This window comes from Dipodomys ordii, unplaced genomic scaffold (genome assembly GCF_000151885.1).
Source record: "Dipodomys ordii isolate 6190 unplaced genomic scaffold, Dord_2.0 Scaffold11, whole genome shotgun sequence".
Lineage (NCBI taxonomy): Eukaryota > Metazoa > Chordata > Mammalia > Rodentia > Heteromyidae > Dipodomys > Dipodomys ordii.
The window spans coordinates 4,259,109-4,284,519 of record NW_012267227.1 but is presented as its reverse complement, the minus strand read 5'-3'; the positions used below and the strand labels follow the sequence as shown (position 1 = coordinate 4,284,519).

Genomic DNA, 25,411 nt, shown 5'->3' with positions numbered 1-25,411 from the left:
TTAAACCTATGCATCTTAATGGATGTAGGAAGAAACTGTGTTACTAGGATGCAAGCCTCTTTTTGCCAGACCTGGGGCCTGAACTCTGGGCTTGGGCTCTCCCCCTGAGCTTCTTTTTGTTCAAGGCTAGTGCTTTATCACTTGAGCCACACAGAACCACTTCTGACTTTGTCTGAGTAGTTTATTGGAGAAAAGAGTCTCACAGACTTTCCTGCCCAGGTTGGCTTTGAACCGCAGTCCTCAGATCTCAGCCTCCTGAGTAGCTAGGATTACAGGTGTGAGCCACCTGCACCTGGCTTCCCTATTGCTTTTAAGGATGGGATAAGTTGACTTGTCAAAAATAAATGAAAAAAAAATCTAAAATACTGTGGGAAAGGATAGAATTTTAATAAGCTGTCTAGGTGGATACTAAGTCATATTTTTAAGCTGTTGGATCTGATTACAAAAATGAATTGGTCTTTGATCTCTTTTTCTTAGGATGTTTTAATGAGTTTGGCCAAAGCTGTTGCCAATGCAGCCGCCATGTTGGTGTTAAAGGCAAAGAATGTTGCCCAAGTGGCAGAAGATACCGTCCTACAGAACAGGGTGATCGCAGCTGCTACTCAGTGTGCCCTTTCCACATCCCAGCTTGTGGCATGTGCCAAGGTAAGCCAGCTGTCATCTTGATCCTTCCTTCTGGGGCAGAATGTGCACAAAGAGTTTTAGAGTGTCTTCTTTCAGGTGACATGATAGGATTTGGGCATAAGCTGCCTAATCCTGATTTTATCATTTACTCTTTGCCCAAGTCCTTGGGAAGTTGGTTTCTTTTCTTACGTCTATTTGTGTGTGTGTGTGTGTGTGTGTGTATGCATGTGTGTAGGGAGATGTTGTGCATGTGGGTGGTGTACATTTGTGTGCAAGTGTGTTTGTGTGTTGATATCTGGGCTTGTACTCAGGGTCCGGCACTTTTCCTCTCACCTTTTTGCTCATGGCTGGCATTTCACCATTCGAGCCACACCTGTAATAGAGCATTTTGTGGGTTAACTAGAAAATAAGAATCCCATAGACTTTTCTGCCCTGACTAGCTTTGAACCACAATCCTCAGACCTAAGCCTCTTGAGTAGGTAGGATGATAGATGTAAGCCACCAGTGCCTGGCTCTCAGTCATTTTTATATGCAAATCATTTTCACCCCTCTGGACATCTCCATGCATTGTATTTGCAGTACATAGAATTAAGTCTTTGCATTGTATGGTACAGCATTATAAACAGGCTCAAAAACATAATCCAGAGCTTCTTGGGGAGTTCTTCCCACCCTGCAGTGCCCAAGCAAGGGTGTGAATTATTCTAAGATAGGCCCACTTTGTGTCATACATCACCCTGTCAGCAATTCCAGCAGCCCTGCAAGAGCTCCAGCATCCTTCGTTCATTTACTGACAAGCAACCTGAGACTGTCAGATGTTAGTAAGGAGCTAGTGATCACAGAAAGAATAAGTGTCAGAACTGTGGTGATACCTCAGGTCTGCGTGGCCCCAGGTGCCCTTTCCACTCCATTACTCCTGTCTTCCCAAAACATGGGTTGTGGGCTGCGAATGTGGTAGAGTGCTTGCCTAGCATGCACAAAGCTCTGGATTTGATCCCTCAGTACCACGTAAACAGAAAAGGCTAGAAGTGGTGCTGTGGCTCAAGTGTTAGAGTGTTAGCCTTGAGCAAAAGAAGCTCAGTGCCCAGGCCCTGAGTTCAAGCCCCAGGACTGGCAAAAAAAGAAAAAAAAATCCATTTCTGGGCTTCATGCTGTCTCATGCTGCATTGACCTGTGAGCTGCCCAATATGTCATTTTTTCCTGTCCTTGGTAGGATATGCAATTGCAATTGAAGGTGACCTCCATGGTCTCTCTCCTGCCTGCTATGACCACTCTGCCAAAATCCTCAGAAAGGTCATGTGATTCCCCTGGTTCTTTTTTTTTGGGGGGGGGCTGGGGGGTCCAGTCGTGGGGCCTGAACTCTGGGCCTGAGCTCTGTCCCTCAGCTCTTCAGCTCAAGGCTAGCGCTCTACCACTTGAGCTACAGCACCACTTCTGGCTTTTTTTCTTTTTGCTTATGTGGTGCTGGGGAATCGAACCCAGGGCCTCAGGCATGCAAGGCAAGCACTCTACCACTGAGCTACCTTCCCAGCCCCTCCCCCTGGTTCTTAAAGTACCTTATAGCAGTGGGCCAGGTGCTAAAACAAATGAAAGTCTTTCAGATAGTGAGCCTACAAGACTCACTGCAGAGATCCTAAGAGGAAGGAGCTTTCAGAAACTTCTCTGTGGATGTAAATTGTCAGGACATCTAAACTCATAAAGCTATCAGTGCAATGTGAAGAGCCATAGCAGTAGTTTGGGTGCATTCTTGACACTCTGAGGAACCAAGACCCAGGGCTTAAGGGAGATAGAGGGTGTACTGGGGACTAGACATCACCAGCAGCAGCCAAGCCTTATTTCTGTTTTGCTCAGGTCGTGAGCCCAACCATCAGCTCCCCAGTGTGCCAGGAGCAGCTGATCGAGGCAGGCAAGCTGGTGGACCGATCGGTGGAGAACTGTGTTCGGGCCTGCCAGGCGGCCACTGGGGACAGTGAGCTCCTGAAGCAGGTCAGTGCTGCCGCCAGCGTGGTCAGCCAGGCCCTGCACGACCTCCTGCAGCATGTGCGCCAATTCGCCAGCCGAGGAGAGCCCATTGGCCGCTACGACCAGGCCACTGACACGATCATGTGTGTCACTGAAAGCATCTTCAGCTCCATGGGCGATGCAGGTGAGACACCTGGGTGTGGGGAGCAGATGAGTTTGGGGGGGTCCAGCATGGCGATGAGGAAAAGCAAAGTTCACCAGGGTAACTGGTGAAGACAAGTTCTTATCAGCCTTGGTCCAAGTCTCCCACTGAGGCTCAGAAAAAGACACGGGAGTCCTAACTCACACCTTAGACTTGAACTGGGTTTTTTATTAGCGTGGAGATTCACAGTAAACCTCTTTTGTTCTAAAAATCACTCTTGTTGGATGCAATATTGTAAAGTCAAAATAGCCACCAAAAGAAACAGGAACAAGCTTTGGAATAAAGACGTTTCTCCTCAGCCAGGTGCTGGTAGCTCACACCTGCAATCCTAGCTACTCAGAAGGCTGAGATCTGAGGGTTGTGGTTCAAAGTCAGCCTGGGCAAGAAAATCCGTGAGATTCTTATCTCCAATTAACACTTCAAACACTGGAAGTTGAGCTGTGGCTCAAAATGGTAGAGTACTAGCCTTGAGCAAAGGCACTTGGGGCCAGCACCCAGGCCCTGAGTTCAAGCCCCACAACCAACACACACACACACACAAAGAAGTTTATCCTACTTACAGGTTGCCCAGAGGGGGTCATGGCATGCCACATAGGGACACAGGGGAAAATATCAAGGTGGTCAGAGGAACAGGAAGAAGCAAGGGGAACACCTAGACTAAGCCTGTACTGGGGAGATGCAGACAGAGCATCATAATGGACTGTACTGTGAGTACTATGTACATTTAAACTTAAACAGTACAGTTTTTCAACCCTAGACTCAGCCTGTCACTGCCCTCTAGGTCCCAAGAATCAACCACTTACTGATTTTTATCTTCTGTTTTAAATGTGTATGTTGGTACTGGAGTTTGAACTCAAGACCTTGCACTTTCACTTAGCTTTTTTGCTCAAGGCTGATATTTACCACTGATAGCTTTCTGTTGGATAGTTGAAGATTTAAAAAAAAATGTCACATGTTCCTGCCTGGGTTGGCTTTGAACTTCAGTCCTCAGATCTCAGCCTCCTGAGTAGCTAGTATTACAAGCATGAGCCATCGGTGCCCAGCCCACTTACTCATCTTATATATTTATGGTATGCAACATGTTATAAGGTATATATGTTATAAAATGGCTGCAAGAGGACAGAGTTGACATATCATCGTTTCCCCAACTGCCACAAGGGAAGTTCAAATCTACTCATTTACCCCAATATCCTGACCTTCCCACAGTTGTGTATGAGATAAGGAGGTTTTCATACTGTTAATCTGAATAGAATTGTATTATAAATACTATTTTCTATTAACATTTCTCCCAGGCTGTGTTCAACCCATGATTCTTTGGATCTCTTCCTCCCTGCTAGCAAATACATTCATTCCCAGGCCCAGTTACCTTCTTTTTTGTGTATTTATACCAGTCCTAGGGTTTGAACTTAAGGCCTGGCTGCCATCCTGAGCTTTTTCTCTCTAAACTGGTGCTATACCACTTGAGCCACAGCTCCACTTCTGGCTTTTAGATGGTTAAATAGAGATAAGAGTCTCACAAATTTACCTGCCTGGGCTGACTTTGAACCACTGTCCTCAGAGCTCAGTCTCCTGAATAGCTAGGATTGCAACCAGTACACAGCTACCACTTACCATTTAATAGACACTTAGCTGGTTTTCAAATTTGTTTGGCCTTTACAAAAGTGATACCACAGTAGTATTCTTGAAAAGATAAGAAAATTACCTTAAGTTCTTCTGCATTCTTTTTAAATAATTTAACAAAATAGGACTCTCTGTAGAATTAGATCTTGTGGGTTTTTTTTTTCTATTTTGGTGTTTGCACAAATCTTTTATTTTTCTTAATACTTCCAGGTTTACCAAACAATGCAGTGGTAACAGAGTTCCCCCCAGAGCTTTGTGTTTCCTCTATTTCAAACAGCTTCACTCATTCATGGTACATTTGTTAAAAGTAGGAGGTAGGCTTTGGTATGTTACTATTTACTATAGACAGTGTTTGCATTTCACTAGTTTTTCCATTCATGTCTTTTTACTGTCCTAGAATCTAACTTAGACCCAGCACTGAATTCAGCATACTTTTATGTGTATAAAAGACTTTTTTTCACAGGGCACAGGGTCTCCTTCCTATCATCAGAACTGCTTGGGTGGTATAGATAAGAGGAACATGGTTCAAGGCCAAACCAGGCAAAAAGTACAAGATCTATAAACAACAACAACAACAACAAATGAAGCAAAACATGACTGGAAGTATGGCTTAAGTGGGAGAGTACCTGGCTGAGTTCAAACCCCAGTAACACAATTAATCAATCAACCCATTGATCAAAGTTTTTTCTTTCCCCTTAATATTACAGCTTTGCAGTATTCTTGTCAAAGAACCTTTGCAAGAAGAATAAGTCCTTGACAGGGAGTAGTTTTATTTATTCGTTTATTTTTTTTTATTTATTTTGGTCATGGGGCTTGAACTCAGGGCCTCAGCACTGTTCCTGTTCTGTTCAAGGTAACACTCTACCAACTTTAAACCACGGCTCTACTTCTAATTTTCTGGTGGTTAATTGGTCTCATGGAATTTCCTGCCCGGGCTGGCTTTGAACCTCAGTCCTCAGATCTCAGACTCCTGAGTAGCTAGGATTACAGTTGTGAGCTATTGGCAGCAGGGTGTTTTATTTTTTTAATGATGATTGATAACAATCTCCTAATTTCAGTAAAAATAAAATCGCAGGCACATAAGGCAAAAATCCAAACTACTCCTAAAAAAAAAAAAGGAGGAGAGCCAGGGAGATGTTGTGAGAAAGCATGGGCTGAGAATCTCCTTTGCACCTTAGCCTGAACCCGGAGTCCATATTCTTCTCAGTGAGAACTCATGGCACAAAGTAGATGGTGTGGTATTACTCATTTGTTGGATGATAGCATGCAAATCCCAAAATTTAAAGCTAAATTTACCCTATGTACATTGCTCAAAGAGTTTATTATAGGGGCTTTTGTATAAAAAAGTGAGATAAACCATTTCCTAAATAAGTACTTACTAAAAGTAAACCCTTGTAATTTGCTCCTTGCCTTCTCTTTAGAAGATGCTTCTCTCTGGTTACTTGTATCATCATGTCTGTTCCTCATAGACACAGATTGGACTTAAATGTACTTAAATGGGAGGTGGGGTCCAGGCAACACAGGGAATTTTCAGCTCTGAGTGTGATTTGCTTAGAAGTGCATTGCTCTGCTTTGGAGGCTAAGATCTGAGAATCACAGTCCAAGGCCAGCAGGGGCAGAAAAGCCCATGAGACTTTTCTCTCCAGTTAACTACCAGAAAGCCAGAGCTGTGGCTCAAGTGGGATTGTGCTAGCATCGAACAAAAGAAGCTCAGAAACAGCATCCAGGCCCTGAGTTCAAATCCCAGGACTAGAAAAAAAAAAGAATGAAGTGCATTTTTAGAAGTAGATCCTAGAGATTCTCTTCCTTCTATCCTCCTTGCCTGAGAGGTAAAGGAACAACCTTACCTGTTGGTGAGACTTGTGTCCACTTTGGAAGGCAGACAAACAGCCTGTATCCTCTGTCTCATCCTCTAGGTGAAATGGTACGCCAGGCCCGGGTCCTAGCCCAGGCCACTTCTGATCTCGTCAATGCCATGAGGTCCGATGCAGAAGCAGAAATCGACATGGAGAATTCGAAGAAGCTCCTGGCAGCAGCAAAGCTCCTGGCAGACTCCACTGCTCGCATGGTAGAAGCTGCGAAGGTATTGCACTGGGTTTTCCAAAGAACTTGACTAAGTGTAAGGATTTGGAAGGCAAGATCAAGGAGGAGGATAGTCAGAGAGACTTTTTGCTGAAACATGTATGGCTCTGGAACATTTGACCTAAGGCAGGTAGCAAAGTAGATCGTTGGACATGTAGAAGATACTCTTCAGTGGAGGCAGAGATGTTCACCCAGCAGCAGACAGCGAAACACCTACAACTTCTCTTTCTCCAGCCTCAGTGTGACCTTACCCTCCACTTGACTTCTTAACTCCTATCATGGTTTTAGTTATTGCCTTATCCCTGTTCCTTACATGCTAGCAGCAATTTTCAACATTATAATAGGTCAGTGATCTTTTACCTAAAATACATGGGACCAAAAATGTTTCAGATCTCAGAGCTTTTTGGATTTGGAGATATTTACAAAGACTTCACTGGTTGAGCATCCCTCATCCAGAAATCTGAGGTTCATCTTCTAAGCAGCGTATTGGCTCTCAAAGAGTTTCAGACTTTGGGGACATTTTGGATTTCAGATTTCCGGACTAAGGATGCTCACCTTGTATGAAGCTTTGAGCTAAGAGTTACATTTTGGCAGCTGGGTGTAAGAGGCTCATGCCTGTAATCCTAGCTGCTCAAGAGGGTCAAATCTGAAAGATCTTGGTTTGAAGCCAGCCCAGGCAGAAAGTCAGTAACCGTCTACCTTCAAAATAACCAGCACAAAACAAGGCTGAGGGCATGGCCCAAGTGGTAGGGTGCCAACCCAAGCAAGCAAGTACAAGGCCCTGAGTTCATATTGCCAACCCAGTATTGGCAGGGGGAAAAAAAGAATAAGTATTGTACATGTTAGAACTGGTGTTTCTAAATGTCAGTGTTTCTCCTCCCTCTCTCTCTCTCTCTCTCTCTCTCTCTCTCTCTCTCTCTGTTCATTTTAGGGCTTGAAATCAGGACCTGGGCACTGTGCCTGAGCTATTTTGGCTCAAGGCTAGTGTTCTACCACTTGAACCATAGATCCACTGTGACTTTTTGGTTGCTAATTGGAGATAGTTAGCCCTACTTGGGCTAACTTCGAACCACAATCCTCAGATCTCAGCCTTCTGAGTACCTAGGATTACAGACATAGCATGGGGATGCCTGGCTTTAAGCCAGTGAGATATATATATATATATATATATATATATATATATAGTTTTAAAAATACTGTACAGAGGGGTTACAGTAGGGTAATGAGTATATTTCCTACTGAGCAATGTTACCTCCTCGTATCTCCAAAGTGGCACTGTGGCTTGAGCTGAAGAGCTCAGGGACCCAGGCCCAGAGTTCAAGCTCCATGACAACCAAAAAAGCAAAATGCATTTCTCTCATTTCCAGCTCAAGATCATGCTTCGATCTCTAAGGAATGTGCTAGCCTGTCTCTAGTAAGGACTCTTGAATGGATCAGCCCATATTTCTCTGTGCTTCTATATAAACATATCTTCTGCCATTAATAGAAAATACAGATACGGATTGAAAAGAGTGTAAAAATCACCTTCTACTTTTAGTCCCTGCAATAACATATTTAAAGAATCTCTATGAATATAAGATTCATGATACATATCCACATTGTATCCTATCTCCCTGGCTCTGTTGGAATAGACTTGTGGCAACTAAACTTGTAAATTCATTTTAAGTATGTTGTGACATACATTGAACCTTTCTTGCTCTTATGAGGGATTGAGTCTTTGGAGAAGGGACGTAGGGAAGAGAGATGTTCTACCCTCCAACTCAGAGTCTCCAAGAAAGCAATTCCTACATGTAGCCTTTAATAGCCTTCTCTTACCATCTATTTGGAACACAGTCCCCCCCTTCTTCCCTCCCCATCCCTGGTGCTCCCTCTGTCCTAACCCTTGTGCGTTTACTAGAGTCTCCACCTTTATATGTACCTGTGTAACAAAATGTTTCCACAATGCCATGAAGACATGTGCATCATTAGTTCCCTGAGAGAGACAGGGAAAGGAGAGATTTATCTGCACAGCCATTTGTGTGTGTGTGTGTGTGTGTGTTTGTGCGCGCGCGCGCGTGCGTGTGCGTGCACGCATGCCAGTCTTAAGGCCTGAATTCAGGGACTAGGCACTGTCCCTGAACTTCTTTTGCACAAGGCCAGCATTCTACTGCTTGACCTATAGCTCCACTTCCAGCTTTTTGGTTGTTAATTTGGATATAAGTGTTTCACAGACTTTCCTGTGTGGGCTGGCTTTGAACTGTGATCCACAGATCTCAGCCTCCTGAGTAGCTAGAATTACAGGCGTGAGCCACTGATGCCAACATGTTTATACTTTTTAAGTGAAAATTTCAACTTGGTACATACTTACACGTGTATGATATTTGAATGCCTGTATACACTGTGTAATAAGATATACCCCTGGGGCTGGGAAGGTGGCTCAGTGGTAGAGCACTTGCCTTGCATGCATGAAACCCTGGGGTTGATTCCTCAGCACCACATAAGCAGAAAAAGCCAGAAGTGGTGCTGTGGCTCAAGTGGTAGAGCGCTAGCCTTGAGCTGAAGAGCTAAGGGACAGTGCCCAGGCCCAGAGTTCAGGCCCACGACTGGACAAATATATATGTATATATATGTATATATATAATTAAAATATTTTTTTAAAAATCATACCCCACTCCTCCAGACCATTTGTCATTTCTTTGTGTTCAAAGCATTAAAAAATAAACTTCTCAATTGATAGAAAGTGGTTGCCAACCATAGTTACCCTTCTGTACAAAATAAATGATGCTGGGACAGCTGTCCATACTAATAGCAGAAATTCCAGGCCCTGTTATATCCTGTGTAAAAATAAACTCAGGTGCTAGGAGCCGGTATCTCATACTTGGAATCATAGCTATTCTAGAGGCTAAGATCTGAGGATCGCGGTTTGAAGTCAGCCTTGGGAGAAAATCCATAAATCCTTTATCTCCAATAAGCTACTCAGAAAAGGCCAGAAGTGAAACTGTGCCTCAAGTGGTAGAGTGCTAGCCTTGAGCAAAAGAAGCTTAGGGACAGTGCCCAGGCTCTAAAGTCAAACCCCAGCATTAGGACAGAAAAATATATAAATAAAAATAAACTCAGGGAAGTGGAGTTATGACTAAGTTGTAGATCACCAGCCTTAAGTGAAAAAGCTAAGTGAGAACACAAGGACCTGATTTGAAGCTCCAAGAATGGCACACATATACGCCACATACACACACATACACGCACACACACACACACACTAATAGAATAAAATAAATAAATACAAACTTGGTAGGAGTAAAATGGATTTCTTTTTACTGGCATTGAATTTCTTTTGAGCTGATACATAGAAACATAAAATCTGTATTATTAATGGGATGATATGTAATATCTTCATGTCTGTTAAGACCCTGGTATCTGGGTTCAGGGTGATTTGTGTCGGTGACTGAGTGATCAATAGTGTTTAATTATTACCATGAGCCAGATACCATTTAGCTAGATATCAGCCCCTGATTTTTGCTCTGAGGAGAACATCTTTGCCATGAAGATATTGTTTTCAGTATTGCTTTACCATCCAGGAAAAAGTAACATTAAAGTCATGCGTTCAGTGAGTGGGACATGCTGCCTCTGGACCATTTGAAATCTTCATTTTTACCTTTGCAGGGGGCTGCAGCTAACCCAGAGAATGAAGACCAGCAGCAGAGGCTGAGAGAAGCTGCAGAAGGTCTCCGGGTAGCAACAAATGCTGCCGCCCAGAACGCAATTAAGAAAAAAATTGTCAACCGGCTGGAGGTCAGGAAAGAGACTTACTAGCTTCTCAGATTCCCATTTTAGATTGCAAAGAGTTACTTGCATTTTTTTAAAATAATGCCCATATAAAAAAAGCTAAATAAAAATCAATATCCTTGATGGTTGGCTTAGGTACTTTAGAAGTATTTACACAATTTGAAAAATGGCTTCAGTTTGTGGTTCTCCAGAAGCTAACATCTTGCTGGCACCCATTGCTCATGTCTATAATCCTAGCTCCTGAGGAGGCTGAGATTTGAGAATCTCAGTTCAAAGCCAGCCCAGGCAGGAAAGTCTGTGAGATGCTTATCTCCAATAAACTACCAACCATGAAGTGGAGGTATGGCTCAAGTGATAGAGCACTGGATTTTTGTACAAAAAGCTCAGGGACAGTGCCCAGGCCCTGAGTTCAAGCCCTAGGACAGTACAAAAACATTCAGACAAAAGCTAATTAACACAAGCTTTTTTTTTTTAAGGAGAAACTGAGATTTCCTTATTTTCTTTTTAATTCTTTTGCATTTTAGGATGTACACATTCAAAAAGGACGTGTACTGAAAACATTTTCTATTTTGTCAGCAGCTCTGACTTTTTTTTCCCTAGGGCTCCTGTAGAAAATACGGTCTGTGGAAGATAGGATAGGAAGCATGATTCAGTAGAGGAGTATGGAAGAGAGTGAGATGAACTACTTTTGGTATTTTCAGAATATTTATTCTGACCAGAGTTGAAACTAGCAATAGGCACACACTGTGTAAATAAATATTTGCTTTTGCGAACATTCACAGGGGACTCAACTCTAAAATGTGAGGGAATGGAGGCTGGGTTAACTGCCTGTCTGCACGGGCATTCATCCTTGTGCAGTCTGCTGTGTCCTGGAAGAAAATTGACCTCGATGCTCTTTGAAGGAGAAGAGAGAATGAACCCAATTATGTACCCCAAGGGGACAGTCTCAGCATGTCTGAACCAAGCCTCTGGGCAGGCATTGTGGGAAAAAAAAAAAAAAACCCAAGCAAGGTAGCCAGGGCCAGGCCAGACCAAACCATTACTGCCTTTTGAAGGTAGAGGCTGGGTGCTGGGGGCTCACTCTTATAATCCTAATTACTCAGGAAGCTGAAATCTGAGGAGCACAATTTGAAGCTGGCCTGAGGTAGGAAAGTCCATAAGACTAAAATCTCCAATTAACCAGCAAAAAAAAAAAGCCAGAAGTAGAGCTGTGGCTCAAGTGGTAAAGATCCAGCTTGGAGTGGGAAAGCTAAGGAATAGTACCCAGGTCTTAAGTTCAAGCCCCAGTATTGGTATACACAAAGAAAAAAATTTTTTGAAGGAATTGGAATCCAGCTAGGTGACAGTGGCTCCTGCCTATAATCTTAGCTACTGAGGAGGCTGAGAGCTGAGGCTCATGTATCAAAGCCAGCCTGAGCAGGAAAGTCCATGAGACTCTTTATCTCCAATTAACCACCAGAAAACCAGAAGTAGAGCTGTGGCTCACAGTGGTGTTGTATTAGCCTTGTGGAAAAAGCTCAGGGACAGAGCCCAGGCCCTGACTTCAAGCCCCATGGCCAACTTAAAAAAATATATAGAATCATCTGTTCAATGGACACCCAACACCCCAGCCCTGTGGCTTGCATGCATGTATATGTATTTGCCTTTTTAGGACTTACCTGTCTCCTTTCCTCTCTAGGTTGCTGCCAAGCAGGCTGCAGCTGCAGCCACCCAGACCATTGCGGCCTCCCAGAATGCTGCTGTTTCCAACAAGAACCCTGCAGCCCAGCAGCAGCTAGTCCAGAGCTGCAAGGTGAGGTTGCCACACACAAAATGCTGGTCACCTGTAGATGGCTGATAGCATTAGCAGGCCATATGTCTGTAATTGAGTTAAGACAGGTCTTAAGGGCTTCTAATACAGTTTCTTCCAGCTCCAATTCCAGGTCTGGGTTTTGTCTGCTAAGTCTATGAAGTCATTGTCTTCCCCTTGTCCTCCTTCTTTCTAGGAGGTTTTAATCAGAGCGAACCAATGAGGAGTCCTTGAAGACTCTGAAATAGTAAGGGAAGCATTTACTTCTCTCTTTTGGAAAGATTAGTTCTAGCAGGTGAATTTCCTGCGTTCTCCTAATTCTACCTGGAGAATTTATTGCCCCTCTGACCTTGTGCTTTGGGTTTTACTGTTATTGTCCATTTGTCCATATCCCAAGACCCAGACATCCATGCTTCGTTGAAACAGCTTCCTACAAACACCTCTGTCGCCCTCTCTTTGAGCCCAGGGATTTGACTGTTCTGAGAGACCTGTGCATGATGCCAGTCACAACCTTTACTTTCAGAGCCCTTGCCTGCTAGGGCAGTATCTCTGGCTAGAGATATACTGAAAGTATAGGTATATCAACTGGGCCTATGACAGGCATGTGATTGGACCTGGGTAAGGAGAGCTAGCTGCTCCTCTCCTTCAAATCTCCTCTAATGACTCATGCATGAAAGGTGTCACTGTCCTGCTTTGGAGTGGGGGATCACCTTGAGCTCTGTGGTCCTGCTTCCAAGTGGAGGACTGAGATGTCCTCTGGGAGGAAGAGAGTGTCTTTTTGGAAGACACTCCCCTGTGGCCTCGCTCCCCATCCCATCCCCACTGCCCCATCTTGTCCTGGCTTTGACTGGTTCCTGAGCCTCTAGTGCGTGGCAGCTTATGGAAGGAAAAGGTCTTGCTGAGAGTAAGAACCTTCGCTGTACGGTATTCTTTCCTGTTTGGGCCTCAATTCAGCTACTAGAAAGGAGTAGGAAAATAGTCTTTCCCCTTCTCAGAGAGAGCATGACGCCTGTATCCAGGGACATGATCCACCGTGAGCCTTCCATCCCTCTTCTGCAAAGATACTAAAGATACTAGGTATCTGAGTGTCACTGCCAGGAAGTGAGAGGTGTGCTGTTAATGAGGTTCAGGTGAACAGGGCCAAGTAGAGCAAATTACTGTAAGCAGCAGTCCAGGAAAGGGTCAGGGGACATTTCCATGGAAGTATTTTTAACCCTTACTAAAGTGGATTGGGGGGGGGAGATATACCAGCAGGCCAGGATGCACTAGGCACTGTTATCTTTTTTTTTTAATTCTCTATTTTTTTGGCAGTACTCAGAACTAAATGGATACTCTACCTCTTGAGCCACTCCCCCCTAGTTCTTTTGTGTTTTAGTCTATTTTTCAGATAGGGTCTCACACTTTTGCCAGAGTCAACTTCAGACTGCAATTCTTCTCTGCCTCCCACAGAGGTGGGAATACAGATTTGTACCATCATGCACCGGGCACCTTCATCAGCAATGACAGTAATGGTGCTAGGACCTGAAGCCTGCTACCAATGCATTGTCTGTGCTCAGTACCTGTCTCCTTGTTTCCTGTAGGCTGTGGCTGATCACATCCCCCAGCTGGTACAAGGGGTGAGAGGGAGCCAGGCTCAAGCGGAAGACCTCAGTGCCCAGCTGGCTCTCATTATCTCCAGCCAGAACTTCCTCCAGGTAACACACATGGGCACCACAGGTCTTACCCAGAACCCCTGACTGGCAGGGCCTGGTTGTGTGTCCAGTCTGAGGAGAATGAAGTTTGGTTGAGCTATGCAAAATGCTCGTGTAGACAAATTGCTCTATGGAGATGGCCTGCCCTTCCATTTTTCTTTCTCAGAGGTATCTCTTGAAAAGGCATCCTAAGTTGCAAGGTGAGATGAGAAGCCCAGAGCTAGATATTGCTTTATGTTTTCTAGTTTCTAGAGTGCTTTTAAGGCTGTCTTTCACAGACAGAAAACACAGTGATCATGTGTTTGTGACTGATTCTTGTGCACTTGGGCAGCTGGACAGCATTATTGTCCTTTTGTGGGCTAAGGGGCAGATTTATTTTCAGGAAAATTGAATAGTAAGGATAGTGAAAACAATAAGTTTTGGGGAAGGTTCACATTCTTTGAGTCAAAGGCTCTGCTTTATCAGCATTTTTCTCCACTCATGTCTAGAACAAGGATGAGGAGTTGCTCCCCTACTTGCCAGTTAAGTTCAAGTGCTATTGCACTTGATAAACATGAAAGAGATAAACATGGAAATTTGATATGTTTCCTTATTTTTCACTGTGTATACACACAAACATACATCAGTATATGTATATAATCTTTTTCAGTTGGTATTCATTGTATAGAAACCCCTAGGTTGTTTTTAAAATAACATTGGCATTTATGATTTTCAGTAATCTACGATGATGCTGTTATTCTGTATGTATCATGGGACAAACAGAATTTTAACTTTTCAACCATCATAAAGCAACCTGTAAAGTGATCATCATTAGATGTTCAAACCTGTGTTCCCCTCTTAAGCTCCTACTACCCTAGGGTAAATTTCTACAAAGACGATTATAATCAGCTCATTTTTTTCCTTTGGTACATTGGAACTTAAGATTTGAATAAGACCTCTCTCTCTCTTCCCCTCTCATGCTCTCTCATTTTCTTATTCTCTCCTTCTCCCTCTCCCTCTCTTTCTCTCTCTCTTCCCCCATTCTCTCCCTCTCTTTCTTTCTTTTCTTTGTTTTCTTGCAGTACTGGGAATTGAACCCAGGGCCTCCTCATGTTTGTTAGCCAAACACTCTCCCACTTGAGTTATGCCCCCCAATTATCAAGACTTGGTAACTTTGCCTGGGGTTGGAGGTAGGGGCTCAAGCTCAGAATCCTCCTGCTTGTACCTCTTGAGTATCTGGGGTTATAAGCATGTGCCACCATTCCTAGCTGGTACTTCTCTGTTCATTGTGCTTCTTCCCAAACCCAGCAAGGCTGTAGGGTGTCTAGACAAATCAGTGTAGACATCTTCCTGCTTTTAGTCTGGCCTTGGCTTTGTTTTTCCTTTTTCTCTGTAATTTTGACTTTGCTGCCATGGACATGTAGGTCTTTGCAAGAAATGTCAAGGTTAAAATAAATGGCAAGAGATCGAAAAGCTTAGCACAGGAGATGGAACTTCCAGGACCTTGAACATTCTGGTCAAGTGTTCTACCCCTCAGCTACTTCCCTCATTAGTATATGTATTTTAAACTTTCTTCAAATATGTCCTAGTATTGTCCTTCCGGAAGGCTGATTGCATCTAAATTTACAACTAGCCAGAAACAAAGCATATTTTTCATATGTCTTTTGAGTGCTTTAAAAAAACATGTTTTTCCCAGTTTTCACTATGGAATATTTTGTGTTGGATTTTGTATTTCCTGGATCTTTATAATGTTCAACATATTTCATATGGTTCTGTTGGTCGTTTTTTGTTATTCATTCTTTTTGTTATTCTACTCATGTTGGTTTTTATTATTTTAATTCTTTTTTTTAAATATTAAAAATATTAACTCTTGCTCTTAATACTTATAATCCAGCCATTTACTTTCTTACAACTTTTCAAAGAGCAGTTTTTATAACATACATATTTAAAGCTTTAAAAGTATGTCTGCTTTGTGATCCAGAAATTCTACTTTTACATTTTTACATGAGAAGCTGGACACCATTGGCTCAGGCCTGTAATCCTAGCCACTCAAGAGGCTGAGATCTGAGAATCACGATTCAAAACCAACCCTGGAAAGAAGATCTGTGAGACACTTGTCTCCAATTAATCACCAAAATGCCAGCAGTGGAGCTATGACTCTGAGCAAGAAAGTTCAGGGTAGCCCGACGCCGGTGGCTCACACCTGTAATCCTAGCTACTCAGGAGGCTGAGATCTGAGGATCGTGGTTCAAAGCCAGCCCGGGCAGGAAAGTCTGTGAAACTCTTATCTCCAGTAAACCACTCGAAAACCTGAAGTGGCACTGTAGCTGAAGTGGTAGAGCGCTTGCCTTGAGCTGAAGAGCTGAGGGACAGCGCGCAGGCCCAGAGTTCAAGCCCCACGACCGACAAAAAGAAAAGAAAAGAAAGCTCAAGGTCACTGCCTAGGCTCTAAGTTCAAGCCCTAGAACCAGCACGTGCATGCCCCCACACAAATAATTACACGGAGAAAATTATCAATGTACACAAAAATTTAGCTATGCATTTATCATTATTATTATACTTCAGAAAAACGGATGTGTACCCAACTATGAGGTAGGTAGGGGTGGGGAGTTGAGGAATGTTAACAGGTACATGTAATCAGATACCATATGGCTGATCAAAACAATATGTGAGACAAAACAAATAATATGCTCTTAATTTTCATACACAGATGTCCACACCTGGTAACATTATTCTAGTTTCTGAAATGTGAAATCATTTTCTTTGTTTTTCCTTGAACTTAAGCTCACTCTGCTTGTTTGCCTGCCTGACATACTATCACTTGATACATACCTCCACCCCAGCCTTTTACTAGTTATTTTAAACAGAAAGTCTTTTAGTTTTTTTTTTTTTTTTTTGTCCAGGTTGCCTTCAAGCCCCAGTACCTGGCTATTTTCTTTTTTTTCTTTGTTTTTTTTTTGCCAGTCGTGGGGCCAGAACTCTGAGCCTGGGCACTGTCCCTCAGCTCTTCAGCTCAAGGCTAGCGCTCTACCACTTTGAGCCACAGCACCACTTCCAGCTTTTTCTGCTTATGTGGTGCTGAGGAATCAAACCCAAGGCCTCATGCATGCAAGGCAAGTGCTCTACCACTGAGCCACCTTCCCAGCTCCTACCTGGCTATTTTCTTGGTTTATTTGCCATCATTTTTCTACACAGTCTAGTAGTTTTGTTTCAAGCTCATAGTAAAGAACTATTGTGAGAAATACAAAGAACTTCATTTAAAACAGGGTTGTCTTAGAAATGTTGAAAATGAGAATTCTAAACCAAACTCTATCCTGCTGCTCCCACCATGTCATATACCTTTTTAAAAAAAATCTAGACTTTAGTAGCCTGTGTTAGCTGGTCTAACACGGTACTCAGGGGGTCAGGATTGGAAACTAGTTGGTGTTCAATGCTTTTCTCTTTATAGTAGAATAACTCCTGACCACTGTGGAGAGATGGCTCTTGGCTCTCTCTGCCCCTTGGCAGCACAGGACATTCATTGTCTTTCTGCTCATCTTTTCACAGCCTGGAAGCAAGATGGTGTCCTCCGCCAAGGCCGCAGTACCCACTGTGAGTGACCAGGCCGCAGCCATGCAGCTGAGTCAGTGTGCCAAGAACCTGGCGACCAGCTTGGCTGAGCTGCGCACCGCCTCTCAGAAGGCAAGTAGGGCCTTGTCCTGCCAGTTCGCTCATAAGGGAATGGAAGTTTCCTTCCTTACTGCTGCTGTGGTGTGAGTCCTGCCCAGGCCTCCGCATGGCAGAGCTGTCTGTTCCATTTGCATGACCATAAAAAATACTTCTGTGGATTGGCTTTGACTCCCTTTGACTGTCTTCCCTAGTTACAATGGCTTGACAAAGTCATCTGTAATTTGCACACTTCCTCTTCTTCTTCCTCCTCCTGTTCTGGGACAGGCAGTAGTCTTATGTTTTATTCTCCGGGAGAATAGTAGATAATGTCTTGGTGCCTGATTGATTGTGGACCAAAATAATTATATTTGCCAGCTTTCTGTTGTTGTGACAAATACCCTACCTGAGAGAACTGAGTTAAAAGGAAATAGTGTTTACTTTGGCTTAGGGTCCCTATGTTGTTAGTTCATGGTCTGGTCACATGACGATGTTGCTTCGGATCTGTGGTAGCACACACATGGCAGAGACTGGGTCACCTCAAAGCAGCCAAGAAGGAAGAGAAAGAGGCACAGGATATCTCATTAAAAGGCATCCCTTCCCCATTGATCTAATTTCCTTCCAATAGACCTCACCTTGGGAAGGTTCCAGTGCCTACAATAGGTAGGCCTTTACAGGAAATTTTGAATCTAAGCTATAGCAGTAAGTGACCATTTCTTCTAGGTCTGGCTTGTTTGTTTTGGTTTTTGCTTTTGTTTTTTTTTTTGGGGGGGTAGGAGTTGTTGCTACCCAAGGCCTTGTATGTACTAGGCAGGTGCTGTACCTACCACTTGAGCTACTCTGCCAGCCATCTTTGTATTGGTTATTATTTGAGATAGAGTCTCACTTTGTGTGCAGCCAAGTCTGGACTGCAGTCCTCCTATTTGTGCTTACTCTGGGCATAGGGAATGAAAGCTCCATCCTATTAAGGATTAAAATTGCTTCAAAGAGACTTCAAGCATCTCCATCTACTTAGAGAGAGTAAGACTGACATCTTGACAGGATGATTTATTCTCTGGACAGATCCCTGGCCCCCTTTCCTCCTAAACCAAGTTCAGACAATCACTGGATATAAAGAAAAAAATATTTCCAAGGTAGCAAATAATTAGAGTCCCTTTCTCAAGCAGACTGTGTACATATACTCCCCCACTCTTTAAATAGGCCCATGAAGCCTGTGGCCCTATGGAGATCGACTCAGCCCTGAACACAGTCCAGACGCTTAAGAACGAGCTGCAGGATGCCAAGATGGCCGCTGTGGAGAGTCAGCTGAAACCACTTCCGGGGGAAACAGTAAGTCATCCGGGTTCAGCAGTCAACTCGGTCAGCAGAGTATGGGTTTTTCCTCTTGCTGCCCTCACAAGAGGTGTTTGAAGAAATTCAGTTAGTGAATTTCACAGGTTTTGAGAGCAATTTGATAGATTAACCCACATTTCTTTAGGACTGCATCAGGATAGCCATTTCCCTAAGTGGCCTGTAGAGAAGGTTTGTGTGCCTACCTAGGATCTGGCTAAGTATTAAGAGGCATCCTTTAATATTTATTTGTCTTTTTGATACACAAGACAAATGCTAGTGTTTCAGTTCAGTGTTCTGGCTTTTTCTGGAAGGAGTGCTTCTGCTGCTAATAATACTAGGCCTCAAGTTGGTCATGGCTAGCTTCTAGAAAACACTAGCTGTGGGCAGTGTCTCCTGTGTGTCTCAGATATTTTTTCTATGAGATGAGTGGCAATGAGATTTTAATGGTAAGCACGGAAAACATAGTCAATAGTCATGTTTTTATGAAAAAAAATTAGTGGAGAGTCCTGGAATGGAGAACAGCAAGTCACTTTAGTAACTTCCTACTGTTTCAAGTGGAATGGTGCTGTCAGAGGTCTGATTGGATCGGATTGGTGCTTCCTAATGATTACATCAGGAATTTCTTGGGGGAAAATATACCAATCCTCATTTGTATGAACTTACTTTTTTTTTCCTGAATGTTGCCAATAAAATACCATGTATTAAGTTCCCGTTAAGCACCCTACATATAATCAGTCTAGCCCATCCTAATGAAAATCCTAATTAATAACCAAAGTTTTATTAAATCCATTTCTGAGAAAATAGAGGCACAGAAGTTGTCTCTACTCTCTTCCAGGGTATCTGCCAATTAGCAGCAGAACTGAAGTTTCAGTCCAGATCTGCAGGACTCTAAAACCTTTTCTGAGAACTTCCATTCCCCCTGCCCTGCCTATAGTGGGGAGGATTGAACATGAACATGCTAGACAAGCATTAGACCAGCATATTCCTGGTCCTAAGAGCTTGTACTCATAACTCTGATATTCTTTGAATGAACTAAAGACATTTACAATGTAAAGGAACTTCAGGAGCAATCTACTGAGCCATAGAACATGCCTGGAATATAGAAAACACTTAGAAAATATTTGTTAAATCCCTTCCACTAATTGTAAAGATAAAGAAACAGATAGAGGTTAAATCACTTAACTCAAGTCACTCAGGTAATGACTGAGGTGGCATTAACTCATGCCAGAAGCTTTGTAAAGTGATCCAGGTGTCTCTTTGCAAACTCTGAACTCCAGGGTGCCCACGATAGACTGGTATGGTATGAATTCTAACTTTACATAAAACAACTGATCAGGAGGGATGCAAAAAAAACCTTTAAATTTTTAAAAAAAGGATTGTTTTTTAAAAAACAAAAAGTAAATGTGTATGTTGTGATAATATTATTGTAGTCAAGGCTAAGTGATTGAGGCTCTGTTTTCTTCTAAAAGAAAGATATGGCAAGGTTAAAACTGGGTATGGATTCTTATGGATTTTTTTCTCTCTTGAAGTGCCTTCCAGAATTCCCTTCCAGAATGTTGTCCTCACCCCTAATAACTATCCATACCTGACCTGAAATTTTACCAATCTTATCCTCTGCTTTTTTTTTATTCAGTCTACAAAGCAGGTTGACTTGCTGTTTATGGAAAGGCCACGTTTACAGTCTCACCACTCCAATCTCCATGTCTCATGCATTTCCTTTCAGTTTGAGCTTCTAAAAGTATAATGATCATTTGCACACTGTTAATGGTCTGACATGCCAGGAAGGTGGTGTAGCTGGATATCTGCCCACTTCCTGCCAAGATATAATTAATACCTGCTCAGGATTTATTGCAGCCTCTCTAAATTAGTTTCTAAAGTTATAATGCTAATAGCTACCATTTGTTGAGACAGCCTACATTCCTTCCCTAGAAACCTTCACTGGTAAGTATTACAATCTAAGGAAACTGAGGCTTGGAGAAAGTGCACCCCAGCCTCACACAGCTAGTAATAAGAGGCAGGCTGTAGATTTGTTTATTCTAAAGCCCAGCTCATTTTCCCGTATTGCCCTCCAGCAACTTAGTATCATGGGTATGTGTGTTCTTTCCTAAGAACTGAGCTCAAGATCTACACTGTTGTTCCGACCATTGGCAGATGGTTCTTTTCCTCTAAGTTCTCTCTTTCTTGGATATTCTGACAGCTGGAAAAATGTGCCCAGGACCTGGGAAGCACCTCCAAAGCAGTGGGCTCCTCCATGGCCCAGCTCCTCACCTGCGCTGCTCAAGGCAATGAGCACTATACAGGTGAGGCCCTCTTATGCCTGGTGATGCTGTGGGAGCAGGTGCAAAGCACTGGTGGGGAACGGATGTCTGGAAAGGATGTTCTCTGATTTAGCAATAAACTTGCCTTCCCTTTTAGCAGTTTGCTGCATATTTTGCGAGCACTTTCCACGGGCCTGTTACTAAGCATCCAAGAGAAATAAAACAATTCCCAAACTATTTTGTGGGTCACTCTGTTGGACTACAAACATATAAGCAATTATAGATTTCTAGGACTAACCTCTGGAAAGTTATAGGAAAAGGAAATGTTATAGTAGGCTTTCAACACAAATCTAAAACCTATGGTTTTTGCAAACGTGTGCCTAGATTGAGTCTCACAAATACTTCATTCTTCCAAATTCTCAGAGACCTCAAACAGAAGTGGATTAAAGGGTCCAAATAATTAACAGGAAGATATAAAGAGAGGTCTACAAATGACAATAAAGTATCTTCAGTGGTCAGTACTCAGCTCTCAGCATCTACTAAAACCTGCAAAGCAAGGCAGCTGTCTAGACCACAGCAGTAACAGAGGTAGAGGGAATAAGGGCTTAGCCACATCTGGCACTCTTCTGCGTGACAGCATCCCTCTACCCCACGCCAAAGCTGAAACATGAAATGGAATGATAGCTCCACTCCATTTATTTCCTTCACTTTAGCTTTACTTTCCTTTGTGTTTTCTCTCTGGGCTTCTCTTCAGCCATTTTAAACAACAACAACACTGGATTTAAAAGTTTTTCATTCCCCAGGCTGAGTGATAAATGGTAGACTGGCAGCTTTGTAATCTGCCTGGATCAGGTTGTAGATTTCTACCCCAGCTGTGGGATGCACAGAGCTGAATGCTTACAGATTTGTGAGTCCATGGCTATGAAGCTGTCTAGCTTTATGGCTTTGAGGCCTTTCCCATTACAGAGCCTCGTTGTCCTCAATACTGGGAAGACCACCCCTGTATCTGTGCTGTATAGCAGAAGCAATGTTTGCAGACCATCCAGACCTGCCTCAAATGCTCACTTGAAAGCCGAGAGAGGTGTGGATGTGTGTGTGGTTTCCATGCACTTAGTGTGCTCTAATTAGATGCCCTCACTGAGAAGTGTGTATCCTGGAAGCTGGGAGCCATGACCTAGCTCTGGTACCATCTTGAATGTGTGCTATGGATCAGACACTGTCCAGGCAGGACCTCATGTGAAACTATTGCTTGAGATGAGTTTCAGCGCCAACTTCGCACTTCTCAAGTTGCTGTGTTCCTGGTGTCTATGACCTCCTTCTTCATGGTGTGCCATGTGGCCAGACCATGTTTGTTCTGCATGAAGTCATGTTGTAGTCTCAAAGGGCTGGTTTAAGCTAGGCACCAATGGCTCCCACCTGTAATCCTACCTACTGAAGAGCATGAGATCTAGAGGACTGCAATTCTAAGCCAGCTAGGACAGAAAAATCCATGAGACTATGTCTCTAAATAACTAACCAAAAGCCATATTGGAGGCATTGTTCAAGTCATTGGGCACCAGCTATGATCAGGAAAGCTGAGTCAAAGAGCAAGGCCCTAGGTCAAGCCCCAGTACTGGCGCATGCACACACAAACACACACACACACACACACACACACACACACACACACACTGGTTTATATTCATACTTTAACACCAATTCCATCATCTGTCTCATGCTTCCCAACAGGGATACCCAAATCCAAATAGCCATTTAAGGTTCTGTTGTCTTTGTTTTTGTTTTATTATAAAAGTGATATACAGAAGGCTTACCATTTTCTAAGTCAAGTAATGAGCACATTTCTTCTTTTTATTGTTGTCATTAAGGTGATATAGCTGGGTGTCAGTGGTTCATGCCAGTAATCCTAGTTACTTAGGGGGCTGAGATTTGAAATTGCAGTTTGCAGCCAGCCCAGGCAGGAAAAATCTGTGAGACTCTTATCACCTATAAACTACTTAGAAAATTCTGGAAGTGGTTCTGTGGCTCAAGCGGCAGAGGAATAGCCTTGAGCAAAAGAAGCTCAGGGACAGTGTCCAGGCCCAGAGTTCAGGCCCCAGGACTGGCAAAAAAAAAAATTTATACTGTTTTATAAGTTAGGTAACTAGTACATTTCTTCCTTCTCTCCCTGCCTCCTTCTCTTTCTCTCTCTAAAACTAGATAAGTATTCTGTGGCCTGCTGTCCAACTCTTACATTTGTGTTCCCTGTGCCCACATGAATGTGTGCATAAGAACTTTCTTAGAAGTATTATTCACACTAGTCCCCAACTTCCAACAGCAGAACAAGTAAGCAAATGCTGGTATCATCCAGATGATTGCATACCACATAGCAAGCTAAAAGAATGGATTGCTATACATGACAGAAAAAAAAAAAAGGCATACAGTGTGGTTCTGTTCACATAAAATTTTAGAACAGGGCTGGGAAGGTGGCTCAGTGGTAGAGTGCTTGCCTTGCATGCATGAGGCCCTGGGTTCGATTCCCCAATACCACATAAGCAAAAAGGAAAAAAGCCAGAAGTGGTGCTGTGGCTCAAGTGGTAGAGCGCTCGCCTTGAGCTGAAGAGCTGAGGGACAGCGCCCAGGCCCAGAGTTCAGGCCCCACGACTGGACCCAAAAACAAAAAAATTTTAGAACAACAAGTCTCAAGTAACAGATGTTAGAATAATGGTTTGTTCTGGTGTGAGAGATCCTGTTGGGGAAGGGCATAGCAATAGCAGATAGACAGATTCACTGAGTTCCTCAGCAAATCAGATTTGCTCATTTTGTTTTGTGGGTATAGAATGACTTAAAATAATCTCCTACAATGCTTTGCATCAATACAGACAGATACATCCACCTGTGTTACACCATGAACCTGAAGCTCTAGGTCTAGTAGGCAATCAGAACATGAGACAGCACTTAGCTGTCTCATGGGAAGCAGCACTTAGCATTCATTGTATGTGTTATAACACCTCTCTCTGGTTGGTTGATGCCAACAGTTCACACTAAAAAAATCAGGTGCTGGTGGCTCACATCTGTAATCCTAGCTACTCAGGAGGCTGAGATCTAAGGATCACAATTGGAAGCCAGCCTAACCAGGAAAGTCTGTGACTGTTCTCTCCAGTTAACCACCAAAATGCCAGAAATGGAGTTGTGACTCAAGTGGTAAAGTACTAACCTTAAACCCTAAAGGTCAAGGACTGTGCCCAAGCCCTAAGTTCAAGCCCTGGGGCCAGTATACAAACACGTAAAACAAAAATCAATGCTTACCCTTTGTCTGCAAGTCAGGCTCTAGTCCACAGGCTCATTCCCAAGGAAAAGTGTGCCTTCTCCATGGAATGTAACAGAAGGTCTCATTGGCTTCTGCCCCCCAGGTGTAGCTGCTAGAGAAACAGCACAAGCTCTGAAAACCCTGGCCCAGGCTGCCCGTGGAGTGGCTGCATCTACAAGTGACCCTGCAGCTGCCCACGCCATGTTAGATTCTGCTCGAGATGTGATGGAGGGCTCAGCCATGCTCATCCAGGAAGCTAAGCAAGCCCTGATTGCACCTGGAGATGCAGAGAGTCAACAGAGACTAGCTCAGGTGAGTCTACAAAGGAGAGTCCTACCACTACTGACCTACCTGTGTTGGTGGGCATATTCCTGGGCACATTTTTCTTGTATGAATGCTTTGTGCTGCCACAGGTGCTTTGAGAAGTTTCCAAAATGTCCTAACAACGTTGGCCATCTGTGACCACCTCACCTTTGTGAGTCTCACCTAGTATTCCTTGTATTAATGTGAGATCTGCTCATGCTCACAGGCAACTGAGGGGAAAGGCATATCTTTGAATCCTGCCCTGGGAGGTTTAGGACTCCAGATATAACATATTTGATTGGGGTTTAGTAGCAAGGGAAATGAGACAGATAAGAGAGTGTGACACTGAAGTTTTCTACCTCTCACTCCCTCTCACTTAATCTCTTCAGATGATTCTTCTACACTGATAGACCAGTTGGCCAAGGAAAGTTTTAGATAAGGGTACTGAGAAGATGTTATGGGTTAAAAAGAGTAACACAACTCACTTCTAAAGACCTTAATTTCCCTTTTATTGTATTATTTTTATTTATTTGTTTATTTATTTTTGCACCAGTCCTGGGACTTGAACTTAGGGCCTGGGCACTATCCCTGTGCTGTTTTGCTTAAGGCTAGCACCCTACCACTTGAGCCACAGCTCCACGTCTGACTTTTTGATGATTACTTGGATATAAGAGTTTCACAGGCTGGCTCAGTGGTAGAGTGCTTGCCTTGCAAGCAGGAGGCACCTCATAAGCACCACATAAGCAGAAAAAAGCTGGAAGTGGCACTGTGGCTCAAGTGGTAGAGCGCTAGCCTTGAGCTGAAGAGCTCAGGGATAGCTCCCAGGACCAGAATTCAGGCCCCACGACTAACAACAACAACAACAAAAAAGAGTTT

The 25,411-nt window shown here is 43.3% G+C and overlaps 1 protein-coding gene across 1 annotated transcript in view; it reads left to right on the top strand.

Annotated features, from left to right (window-relative positions):
- Window positions 1-25,411, top strand: part of Tln2 (talin 2) — a 139,592-nt gene that overhangs the window by 35,195 nt on the left and 78,986 nt on the right. The window contains exons 17-26 of the mRNA XM_013009931.1: window positions 478-645; window positions 2,473-2,767; window positions 6,322-6,488; window positions 10,130-10,258; window positions 11,931-12,044; window positions 13,622-13,735; window positions 17,258-17,392; window positions 18,557-18,685; window positions 20,886-20,988; window positions 24,336-24,544. Of these exons, the coding sequence (XP_012865385.1) occupies window positions 478-645; window positions 2,473-2,767; window positions 6,322-6,488; window positions 10,130-10,258; window positions 11,931-12,044; window positions 13,622-13,735; window positions 17,258-17,392; window positions 18,557-18,685; window positions 20,886-20,988; window positions 24,336-24,544 (1,563 nt within the window). The remainder of the gene's footprint in view (window positions 1-477; window positions 646-2,472; window positions 2,768-6,321; window positions 6,489-10,129; window positions 10,259-11,930; window positions 12,045-13,621; window positions 13,736-17,257; window positions 17,393-18,556; window positions 18,686-20,885; window positions 20,989-24,335; window positions 24,545-25,411) is intronic.